Source organism: Pseudopipra pipra, chromosome 5 (genome assembly GCF_036250125.1).
Source record: "Pseudopipra pipra isolate bDixPip1 chromosome 5, bDixPip1.hap1, whole genome shotgun sequence".
Lineage (NCBI taxonomy): Eukaryota > Metazoa > Chordata > Aves > Passeriformes > Pipridae > Pseudopipra > Pseudopipra pipra.
In genome coordinates, this window is record NC_087553.1 from 20,195,084 (window position 1) to 20,207,142 (window position 12,059).

Sequence of the window (12,059 nt, forward strand, 5' to 3'; positions counted from 1 at the left end):
TTAACACCAACATTTTTCCTGGGTGCCTCCTCACATGGAGAGATGGCACAAAGTCTCAGAAGGGAGGAGAAGGCAGGGGGTGCAGAGGCTGTGTAGCTGTCTCCGCACAGCGCCTCCTACTCTTACATGGTACATAAGGAACAGGGAATAGAGGCAGAGCCTCCAGCAACAAATGTTTTTAACTACAGCACACCCTTCTCCCCCATCCACATAAAGCTTAAGATTTTTTAAGCATTTTAGTAATGTGGTTCCTCAAGGATTGCAGGAGGCCAAGGCCATGCACTACTTCTGCAGAGAAGAAAAAGGACACCAAGATGAAGGCAATTTGTGAAGAGAGACAGTCAAGCAACTGCTCATATAATCCCCTTCTCTGTGGTTTTAAATGTAAAGTAGGTGGAAGCAGGATCAATATCACCCTTTAGACTTCAATGTTTTCCTGACATAAAGCCTTCAGATAAGACACTGTAACACTAAACCTTCCACCCTAACCATGTACACCTGTACTTCTCCTGAGGCCCATAGGATGGGGAGGTTCTGCAGGCTAGATATTCTTGGGGTGTATGCAAGAAAACAGCCTTGGACACCAACGTTCAAGATTATGCTCACTTACAATTTATCCAATTTATAGCACACCATAACAGAAACTGTATGAGCTGTTAGACTGAAACCCAAATTTTCTAAGAAAAAACAGTTTTCTAGCCCCTTCTTTTTGATGTGTATTTATGTCAGCCAGAAATTAAGTAACCAGGTGAAAAGAAACGAAGCCAGCAAGAGAAGCTCCCTTTCAGCAGGACAGGTTTTCAAAAAAATCAGTTCCACCAACCCCACATCATTTTCTTCTTTAAACAACAATATTTCAGGAAGAAAGATAAGGCAAGAAAGGACGCTACAGCATTACCTTATAAAGCAGAGAGCCATCAATAATTCCTTAAGAATGACTCAGAATATAAGTTATTCCAGGACCCAAAGAGTGGGGCAAAAAACATCACCTATAGATTAAATCACCCCCTCGTGCCTCAGTTTGCAGGGCACAAGGAGTAACATCCCATATATAAAAGGAATTCAAAAGCTTTTAGTCACAAAAATATCTAAAACCTTAAAAAAAAATACAGGTAACTTGTCCATGTTTTACAGCAAAGCTCACTAACCTCATATCCGGCTTCCTTACTCAGCAAGACCTTCTCCCACACAGCAATCAAACCCTCTCCCTCTACACACCTTGGTTTTCTCTGGCTTCCTCACAATTACCAGCTGCTGCTCGTTAGGACTGATCCATCTGGGTCTTCAGCTCAGCCATTAACTCCTTCCTGCCACAGTCCTTAGTGGAGTTTGCTACTCCACCATAATGCAGATCAATACTCATTTTCAGAGGCACATTGAATTAATGCCAGCTCTAAAATCATAGGACCACAGGATAAATCAAGTTGGAAGGGGTTTCAGAAGGTCTCTAGTTCAACTCTCTTCTCTAAATAGGGTCAATCCTGAGCTCATGTTTTTCAGGATTTATCCTCTGAGGACTTGAAAACCTCCAAGGATGGAGATTGCTCAACCACTCTGGAAAGTCTGGTCCTCTGTTGATTGGCCTCATGGTGAAAAACCATGAGGTTAGACTCATCCAAATTCTTGCTGGATAATACTGGATCTAAACTGACAGTCTAGGTGATGTTTCTGTGGAGAAAGACCTTCCCCTTTCCCAATGGCAGCTCTGCACGTGATCTCTCTGTGTTTCTTTTCCAGCCTGTGAGTGCAAGAACAACGGGCAGTGTGATGAAGGATACTCAGGAACAGGACGATGTTTCTGTGAAACAGGATGGACTGGCCGGCTGTGTGAAACCAAGCTAGGTCTCTGCCTCCTCTCATCAGACTCTGTCACATGGAGCCATGGGTTGAAAGCCCTTGCAATTCAACAGAAGGTTTCCATAGATAAGGGAGAGAAAGAGTTAATAATGTCAGGAGCCATCAAAGAACACTAAGGGACTCTGGACTGTGAACAAGTCCCTTCACCCCACTGTCTCCTCCTTTGTGATATGGGAATAGGAGTTCTTACCTCCCCTGTGGAGGTGCATGAGAGAAGGTATCACCCCAGGGCCAAGCAGTCAAGAAAAAAAATATTCTTACAGGTTTTCCAGTTAGCAAGACTGGTATGAGGGAGTTCTCCCTCTGCATGAAAACAAGGGCATTGTGATACAAAGAGCTCTTTCATTCCAGCTGTTCTGCCTTCCCCACAGCTCTGCCACCAGTGTGTTCCCCCAGCTGCTCCCCCAATGCTGTCTGCACAGAGAACAAGACGTGCCAGTGCAAGCCGCTGTATGACGGGGATGGGATCACATGCACAGGTGAGCTCCCCCTCCCACTCACAGCAGGAAGGCAGGTTGTTCCCTCTGCCACATACACATGCACGTGGCTAATGTCCAGTATGAAATGCCTGTTGAACCTAAAAAATTCCACATAGCAGCAAGTGAAACAAATTTAGAATATATAGAGATCAGGGTTTTCTAAAGCATAAGGCCAATTTTGCCAGACTTTACCAACCAGGAGCATGAGCAAGAAGTGCACCTCAGTCAGGTTTGGAAGACAACAGGGTTTTAAGCAGGGCTTCCCTGACAGCATTTAGAGTTGGACTCGATGATCTTAGAAGTCTTTTCCAGTCTAAATGATTCTATGATTTCCTTTGATGACCTTAATCAAGGTAGTACCCTGGTAACACTGTTGCAGAAACAGTTGTTCTTTCTCAGCCAGGTATTTTGCATCATCCAGAGTCAACCTGGCCAGAAGTCTGCAGGGTGATGCTGTGTCTCTTAAATCAAGAACATTCTGACAAGGGCTTCAGAGACCTAAAGGATAGCCTTCACAGAAATTCAGTAATGCCTCAGGAAAAGGAAACAGTCCTTTTTTCCCCAGCAAAATTATTCTAATACTTTAGTGTACCTTGAAAGAACCGGTGAAGGTTTGTCTTTATGAAGAATATGATCTTTAAAAGTAAACTTTACTCACTTGCTTTCTTTTTCCCATACAGCTGCAGAACTTTGCAAACAAAACAATGGTGGGTGTCACAAGGCAGCTGAATGCACACAAATTGGGGTGAAAGTCTTCTGCAACTGCCAGAAAGGATACAAGGGAGATGGGTTTACGTGCCTTCCAATAAATCCTTGCGCTGATGGGTTCAATGGAGGCTGCCATGAGCATGCCATTTGCACTGTCATAGGACCTGTAAGTTGAATGATTTCAGTCCCCAGCAGGGAAATCTGAGGCATTTCTCCCTGGTGCCAGGAGAAGCCTTTCCTCTGGTTGGATCATGCTCTGTACCCCTTTAAGCCCCTGTTTTCCAAAACAACCTTTACTGAGCTCTAACCTACTTTCCACATCAGTTTGGTATCCTTTCAGCTGAAGGGTGAGAATAGTTTGACATCTTTGCTCTGGGGAATGAGGTACCACAGAGGATGGGATATTTTGCATGCACAGTTTTTCTGTCCCACTCTTGGTTCACCCTAACTGATATCCTTATTTGCAACAGGAGTTTGTTGCATTGAAACTAAATACAATTTGGAAGCTAAATAAAGGGACAGTCAAGGGAATAATGTCACTTGCTGAACTCAAATAAAAAGCTCTGCAGCCACATGATAAAAATTCCACAGCCCACATGGTCAATGTGATTTAGGAAACTTGTGCTGGTGACTTGACCCAGCATTTGTCTTGGTGCTTTCAGGATCACCTGTCTGTTCCATTTCGGTGTCTTGCCTGAGCTGCCTTCCAGGAGTGATCTAGAAAAGTCTTGCCACTAATCCATTCCAGCTGTCAACCATCACAACCCCTGGATGTCACCAATTCCTGCTTGGTTTCATTTATTACTATCAGTGGGCTGTTAAATTTTTATCTTGCTTCCATGCCCAGTCATTTAAATATAATTTTTATATATTTGCCATCCATTTTTGTAAATTATGTGTCATATAACTCTGCTATGCATGTTATTAATTTTGTGAGTGAAATTATGCTTTGGTGTTAATTCAGCAAAGCACCAAAGTACATCTGTAAACATTTTGGTTAGTTGTTAGTAGCAACTCTCCTGTTTGTCTATTCCTGCTTATATCAAGTGAAATTCTTCCAACAGTTCAGAATGTTGCTTGAAATAGCGGTTTTATGTCAGCTAAGTACTTGATTTGGCCTTTTTCATTCTCTCTCTGACCAGGACAAACGTAAGTGTGAATGTAAAAATAACTACATTGGTGATGGGCTGAACTGCACCGTGATGCAGCTTCCTCTTGACCGCTGCTTGCAAGACAATGGGCAGTGCCACCCCGATGCTGACTGTGCCGACCTCCATTTCCAAGGTGAGGATGGCACTCCATGCACACCATCATTCCTGAGCTGCTGTACTGAGGCCAGTGGCCAGGATCTGTGAGCTCACTCAGCTCTTTACCTATGTCCCCTTGAAACCATGAGATTGCAGTTAGAACATGTGCTTACGTACCGTGCAATACCAGATTTATGAAGCAAGATGTGAAGGCATTCCAGGTGGGAATGTTACCCCTAAGGAATCAATCTGTCCTAACTACATTTCACAAAATTCATGAGTATTTGCATGGGACAGCTGACTCTGCATCCAAACATGGAAACCCCTTCAGGAAGAGCTGGTTCTTCTCTCTCTTTGCAGATACCACGGTTGGAGTTTTCCATTTGCGGTCCCCACAAGGGCAGTACAAAATGACTTATGAGAAGGCAAAGGAGGCCTGTGCCAACGAGTCAGCCACCATTGCTACATATACCCAGCTGCTGTATGCACAGAAGGTGAGGTAGCCTCTCTGTGGGAGGAGATCCCCAGAGTGGATTTAGCCACACACAAATGGAGAGGGAGGAGCAAGGGGGCTGCTCTGTGCTAATAAGCTTCATTTTCCTTCCTTTTCTTCCCTCATGCCATGTTTGGCCAGGAGCAGTTTTCAGGCTGCTTGTTGGTTTCGTGCCTGCTCACACAACACTGAAACCACTTGCCAAGTTCTTGTTTCCAGTGATACTGGGGTGAGAGGTAGAGTCAGACTTTCAGAGTATTTTCATTGGGGTTTTAATGCTTCTTAGAGAAATGTGCACCTCAGAATTATGCTTAATTTATTTCTTTCAAGTAAGTCTCCAGGAATCTTTTCCTCAAATGCTGTTAAGTTCGCAGACCCATTTCTGTATTATTTTCCTTGAGTATGTTATAAACAACACATGGCTGATGTCAGTGGGTTGAGCATCACATGCAAAACTTGTTTTAGAAGGTGGGTCAGACTGACTGCCTCTTTCTGACCCCTTCACACCTACCGAAGAAAGAAAGACACTCACCATTTAGAGACACCCTTAGCAAAACATGAGGCTGTACCTCAGCCAGGACATACACCTCCTTCTACTGTTCAAGGAGACTCAGATTGCAGCCAGAGCTGCAGGTTCCCTGTGCTCCATAGTCTAAATACTTCCCTTGAAGCAGCAAAGCTGGCGATGGGGCTGGCTCCAGAACTTCTGGTGACTTACTTTCTGTGTTGAGCTACTTTGTCAGTCCTTCCCACACTGGCAAAAGGTGGGCTGGCACACAAGAGAATTGCACATCACCTTTGGCTTTCACATCCACCTCTGATACTGCATTCAGGGAAGCTTTTCCAGGAAAGGATCTACTGGTCTGTACCAGGAGACACCAACTTTCAGAGGTGCTCCAGTCTCTGCAGCCCCTTAGCTCTGCACAGGGCAGGCTGCAGGACAGATGGATGGACAGAGACTACTCAGATGCACAGAGAGTGCGGGCAAGGCAGGTGCTGCCTGAGCACCCCGGGGAGATTGCTCATTTCATCCAAAATTCTCCAGCCCCACCACCCAGCAACTCCCTGTGTTTTTTCCCCTTATGGCTGTGCCAACCACAGGCAAGGTACCACCTGTGTTCTGCTGGCTGGCTAGATGGGGAAAGAGTGGGCTACCCGACTGGCTTCTCCTCTCCAAACTGTGGCTCTGGCTACGTCGGCATCGTGGACTATGGGAAAAGAGTCAATCTGAGTGAAACCTGGGATGTTTTCTGCTACAGGGAGAAAGGTAAGAGGGTCCTTTGCCATATCCCTCTGGGCTAAATGGGAGCAGCAGCCCAGGTATTGGTTCCTTTCATCAGCTACAGGCTGCTAGATAACACTGCAAGAGAATCTGATGCTTTTTAACCTAAAAAAAAAAAAATGTTGCCTGCAAGTTGTTCCTCAGGCACAGGGCAGCCTAAAGCCTTCTCGGGAAGGGAGTCTGCCCAAACAGCTGTCCGTGTTCCTATCTTTCAGAGGTGAACTGCACCTGCAAGCCAGGCTACGTGGGGGACGGCTTCTCCTGCAGTGGGAATTTGCTGCAAGTGCTGATGTCCTTCCCAACGCTGACAAACTTCCTGTCGGTACGGCCCGTGACTGACACGCTGCTTAGGGGGGGAGGGAAGCGAAGGGGAATTTGTGGGTTGTGTCTCAGTGTTTGCTTTACTAGCACAGCAAACACACGTAACCACAAAACACAAGTAAAGCAAGGGGGTATGATCTAAACCTGCACCATCAACATCAGAACTTAGTTACTATTTTTGTAATTGCTGGCTCCAAACAGTTTTCTGGTTTCTAAAATGTATTTGGAGTTAAAATGCTGGTGCAGCTTTAGCACAAAGGAGATTCTCTACACAAATGCTCCTGGCTTTTTAAACATCACAAGGAGCACTGTGCTTTGGAACTTTATTATATTGCTACTGGGAAAAGAAAAAATGTTAAAAGTCCTTTCCTTGCCAGTACTCAGAAAGGCAATATATGTACAACTACAACTCAGTTTAAGATGTGCTCATCCAATCAGCAGCTAAAGCTGGATTTTGAATACAAACTTCCTTTGTAATGTCACTCCACATCTGCTTCATGGCTAATAGGAGAAAGTTCCTTTGTTATTTATATGGTCTCATCTTTTCTACTCTTCACACAGGAGTGCACAATTGCCTTTAGTAAAGCTGGATTTTGTTTCTGCCTAGGACATCATGGCTTACTCCAACAGCTCTAGAAAGGGGAGAGAGTTCCTCCAGTACCTCACGGACCTGTCATTGCATGCCACTCTCTTTGCTCCAAATGATAGTGGGTTAAAGGAAAATGAGGTCGGTGGTTTTTTTCTTTTTTTTTTTCCTTCCTCATTTTAATAACACATTTTAAACAGCAATTATGGGTTTCTGTATCCCAGTGAAATTTAAGCTTAAAAAAAAATCTTAGTATGATGTGACTTCTATGTAACCCCATATAATTTAAACTGTGCTCCTGAAAGAGGTGAATTCATTGTTTCCATTTCCCTTCCACGGATAGAAGTGCGAGGTTATCAAGCATTTGAGTAACTACAGAGACTTTTCCATCAGGGATTTTAGTTACCCAGTTATGAAGGAGTCTGCCTGAGATGAAGTCTGTTCTGGCTTATTAATTTTGAGCAGTTATTTGAAGAAAGCAGCACACAGCTTTGGTATTTCCCACAAATACATTAAAAGCATCTGTTCCTAGCTTCATTTCTATGCTTATCCCTTCTATTCTTTCTTTCCTTCCTTCAATTAAACATTGTCTCAAGCTATTCACATGGGTTTGTGCACTGGCTTACATCGTTAAGCTGTTTGGGATATCTCTGAGGCTCATCACTTCAGCTCATCATACAGAAGAGTAAAATCCTTTCTCCTGCAGGAATTCAGGTACTGCCTGCTGCAGGCAGCCCTCAGAGGCCAGCAGGGACCGAGGTCCCACTGTTCACATGCAGATTTCCCCATAGCCCCTATTGCTGCTGCACTTGCTGCAGCATTAACAGCAGAGAGGGGAAAAAGGTCACAGGCACTTAGCCTGCTAGTAAATCCAGAGGATTAATGAGATCCATTAACACTCCTTGTATTTTGCCCTCATTTGCAGACACTTTCAGGGAGAGACATCGAGTATCATTTATCTAATGCCAGGATAGTGTTTTACGAGGACTTGACCAATGGAACCACTCTTCTAACTCATCTAGGGAAAAAACTCCTCATTACAAACACCAGGGGCCAGGAACATCAAGCCCCCGCCGCTGAACAGGTACCATTGTAATAAATTTCCTGTCCTCCTGCTTTTCCCCCTGCTCATGCTATACCCTGTAATTGGTTAGCACACTGCTCTGGAGAGCAATTCGATAAGGTTAGAGTGGGCAGCAATGAGAGACTGAATTCAGAAGGCTCCTTCCTGCCAAGAGACTGTGGGATAACAACTGGCAAACTGCAAATCTACAAGTTCGCAAACAAGCAAGCTCTGACCTGCAAAACTAAAAGGTCAAGTGACCTGCAGGAATGGCAGGATGGGGATACAGGCCTGATTCAACCCTTCCTTCAGCCTGGCAGGATTATGGGAAATGGCTGTGTGATAGGTGAAGAGATGAGAGCAGCAGTGTATCATTAAAGGTAGGTGTTGGCATTTGTAAAGTTTCTTAGTAACTTTCTGGGAGAGGCAGGAACTCCAACACAGCCTTGCTCAGAGCAAAAGCAGACAAAATAGTGGTTTGCCTTTTTATTACTATTTTGGTGGGGTTTAAATATGAAAATGTATATTCTTTTTGCAAATGGAAAGTATTTTTTGACACATTAAGGGAATGCATCCTTCAAAAACACACCCAGCTTCTCATTTGTTATTAAGAAAACACTCACTGCTCAAGTGTTTCAAATGACCTCTGTGGCAGCAACCCCTTCAAACCAGGTCTGGGACTCTGGTGTGGGTAATGCTGTGTAGATCAATACAAAAATAAGAAGCTTTGCAGCTGTGGGCTTGCAATTAAAACGTGCTCTAGAGAATGGTGCCTAACATACTAACTGGGGCCCAGGGCGGATTTTCATGGACACCAACAATGAATAAATAGGTGCTGCAGGAAGAGGTGCACAAATGTTTCATCTGTTGCCTTTGCTGCCTTCCTCCTCCCCCTTCCAGAGGAAACTCCTTTGGCACAAGAATCACCACTTATATTTTTAAAACCACCTTATACTGCAAACCCAGTAATTGCATTAATAAAGTATATCCTTCAGAGAGATCAGGTGCACCAGTACAAGGCTTACCTGTATCACTCAGTAGCACACCAGGAGCATTTTTGGGTGACTTTGATCTGATATATGAGCTAGAAGACATTCTCCATTTAAAGAAAAAAAAAAAAAGGCAAAAATACCCCAAACCACAAACAAACAAAAAGAAACCCCACAACCTCCTCTCTTCAAAAGCTGCCAAGGGAAGACTTTGAGGCCATTAACACACATCTTGTTCCAGCCCTGAAGACCTGGTTAGAAATCTGTTGATTTTCATCCTTTGTGGAGGACCTGAGCAAGTTCTCGGTTCACCTACCTGCAGTAAAGCTCAGCTGGGTGCCAGGGTGGGAAGGAGAAGTGGCAGCCAAGCCCCCACCTGTCCCAGCACACGTGGTTGGAGCCCACAAATCTTTCACCAGGACCCTGGCAGGGCAGCACAGGGGTGAGGGAGAGGAAGGACACAAAGTGACTCCCACAGTGCTGTGCATTGACACCACACTGAGCCCTTCCTCCCTGGGCACAGAAAGTTGCTGTATGCTTCAGCAGCAGTGTACTGCCTCGTGCCAGGGGTAAGAGCAGGCAGCAGCTCCTGGTTCTGCCCACTGAGGAGAAACCACTTTGCCAGGATGCAACTGAAAGCACAGCTTGTAATAGTGCAGATGCCCATGAACCTACCCTCCCAAAACACAAATGCAGGCTGGAGAGACTCAGGACCAGCCTGAAGCAGTCAAAGACTCCCATTATCAGCAGAGTTCAGAGAAGTGTTGGCTTGGCAGCGACTGATCCCATCCTGATAATCTGCCAAATGGGGGCACCAAATAAAACGTGCAGTGATTCCCCATCAGGGCTGACCCAGCTCTCTTGAGCCTGCAAACAAGTGACAGCCTCAGCCCAGAAAGCAGCTGCCTGGTACCTGGGAGTAACAGCGATCCTAGGCAGAGCTTGGCACTTGCACAAGCATCACAAAATACTTTACTTAGAAAAGAGAAAAAGCAAGGGGGGGGGGGGGGGGGGGGAAAGGAGAGATGAATGCCTGAAGGCAATATACAGTTCATGGTGATGGCTACTTCATACACAGGAGAACCATGACCAGCCCAGGGCCATCCCAGGTTGATGTCCAGGGAGGCAGCAGTGTAAGCTCTCATGTGTTTTTTTCTCTCTGGGTGTCAGTAACTGAGGTGGGGAAGCAGACAATGTTTATTTCAGTCCCAAAGGGAGAAGCAACAAAGCTCAGCTCTCATTCCTCTTTTTCCTGTCAGAGCGAGATCCGATATGTGGACAGAAGCGCTATCGTTGAGTGGGATATAATTGCCTCCAATGGAATAATCCACATCATTTCAGAACCTCTAAAGGCTCCACCAGAACCTGTAAGTACATACTGATTTAGTTTTTTGATGTGATGGGAGGTGGCTGTGGCTGATATGATCCTAAACTCATTGCCGAACTTCATATATTCCCAGTTTCCCTGTCATATATGCAGTTCTCAACTTAAAAGGTTACTTTCAAAGAGAACTGGAAGTTGAAAACAAGGTGCCAGTGAAGCTTAATCAAAATGTTTCCATCTGAACAATTTCTTCCCACATTTATAAATTTATTTTCTTTATATAAAATAATGGAGCTCATGTATGTAATGGAGATTTCATAAAGCTCCATTTTAGTTCTTCCAAAAACATCTTTCAAGCTTCTAAGGAACATTGTTTACTCTTGCCCTGGTGTTCTTTCCTATCCAAAACAACATGGTGTTTTGAAAACAGATATTTTTTGCCTGCATGAATTTCTGCAAAGGTTCTAGTTATCCAGCCATCGCCTTGGTCCACAAGGTTAATCCTATTGACACCCTATTTCTCACCTTCATTTTGTTCTGAGCAACCCTTTCTCCTTTACAAACCAGCTTTTTATGTGCAGGCATATTGCTAGAAGCTCAGTAACATGCCTGCACAATCTCAGTTCACAAAAACCTCTTGCAGCCTACAATTCTCAGAAGTAGGAAACGACACACTTGGGTAATAGTATAAATTAATGCCTGCAAATGATTCAAAATAATAGGCAATTTCTGTCAGTCTACAGCATCATGATATTACACTCATTATAATACCTTTCACATGCTATAGGGCAACTAAACCTTTTCTAATATTTAGCTGTCCAGCTGCACCATATAAATTGTTTTCTTAAAAAAAAAAACAAAAAAACAAAACAAAACACAAAAAAACCAACACAAAGACAGCATATCTATTAAGACAACAATATGACTATTTTTGTCAGGGTAAGTTTAATAATTTTTTTCCTAAGTACGAGGCCACAGAGTTAAGGCATTGTATGAAAAGCAATACAAACCTCTTAACTGTTTCCAGACCCTCCTCATCTCCTAGAATGTCAGCAAGGAGCACAATGCTTTGGGGAGACTGCAGCCTGAGTGGCTGCGTGCCCTGGGGCCCCTAAAGCTTACCATGACCCCTAAACTATCAGTCACCTTCATGATACCTGTCTGTCAGGCCACAGAACTGCAGAAGGCAAATCAAGTCAGAGTCTAGAAGCATTTCTTCCCTTTAGATTAAATCCAAATCATGTGACAATGTTTTCAGTCCTTCACCTACGTATTTATTAAAATATTTATAAAAATTATATACAGTTATATGGATTGGCACTTTACTAGCTTGACTGAAGAATGATTTCAGGATAAAGGCTTTGCATGTGTTGGGGCAAAAGGACCTAGAGAAAGCAGGTGCTGGGCTACTGGCAGAGCCAAGACCAACCCTACAACCCCTCTGCACAGGCTACAGTCCCTCTGACCAGTGATGAGATGGGCCTAGGTCTCAGACTCAGTTTGAGCCCTGGTAAGCAGGGCTTAGAGGACAGTATGGCTACTGATAGTTGGCAATAACCATCGCTTCCCCAGTGCACAAAGCAGTGGGGAGTGAGCCTGAACCCATGCAAAGCCCTCTAGAGTTTGTAGGACAGGTTTACAAAACTACTCAGGCAAATCTGGTACCTGTTTCTCTTCCTCAAGCCAGGAAGGTTTAAGTCTCATTGTGGC

General features: G+C 44.4%; 1 protein-coding gene across 1 annotated transcript in view; it reads left to right on the plus strand.

Annotated features, from left to right (window-relative positions):
- STAB2 (stabilin 2) overlaps window positions 1–12,059 on the plus strand; it is an 86,656-nt gene that overhangs the window by 68,947 nt on the left and 5,650 nt on the right. Inside the window, exons 57-66 of the mRNA XM_064654834.1 lie at window positions 1,738–1,842; window positions 2,229–2,336; window positions 3,017–3,210; window positions 4,187–4,328; window positions 4,652–4,785; window positions 5,886–6,051; window positions 6,282–6,388; window positions 6,995–7,114; window positions 7,899–8,057; window positions 10,285–10,392. Of these exons, the coding sequence (XP_064510904.1) occupies window positions 1,738–1,842; window positions 2,229–2,336; window positions 3,017–3,210; window positions 4,187–4,328; window positions 4,652–4,785; window positions 5,886–6,051; window positions 6,282–6,388; window positions 6,995–7,114; window positions 7,899–8,057; window positions 10,285–10,392 (1,343 nt within the window). The remainder of the gene's footprint in view (window positions 1–1,737; window positions 1,843–2,228; window positions 2,337–3,016; window positions 3,211–4,186; window positions 4,329–4,651; window positions 4,786–5,885; window positions 6,052–6,281; window positions 6,389–6,994; window positions 7,115–7,898; window positions 8,058–10,284; window positions 10,393–12,059) is intronic.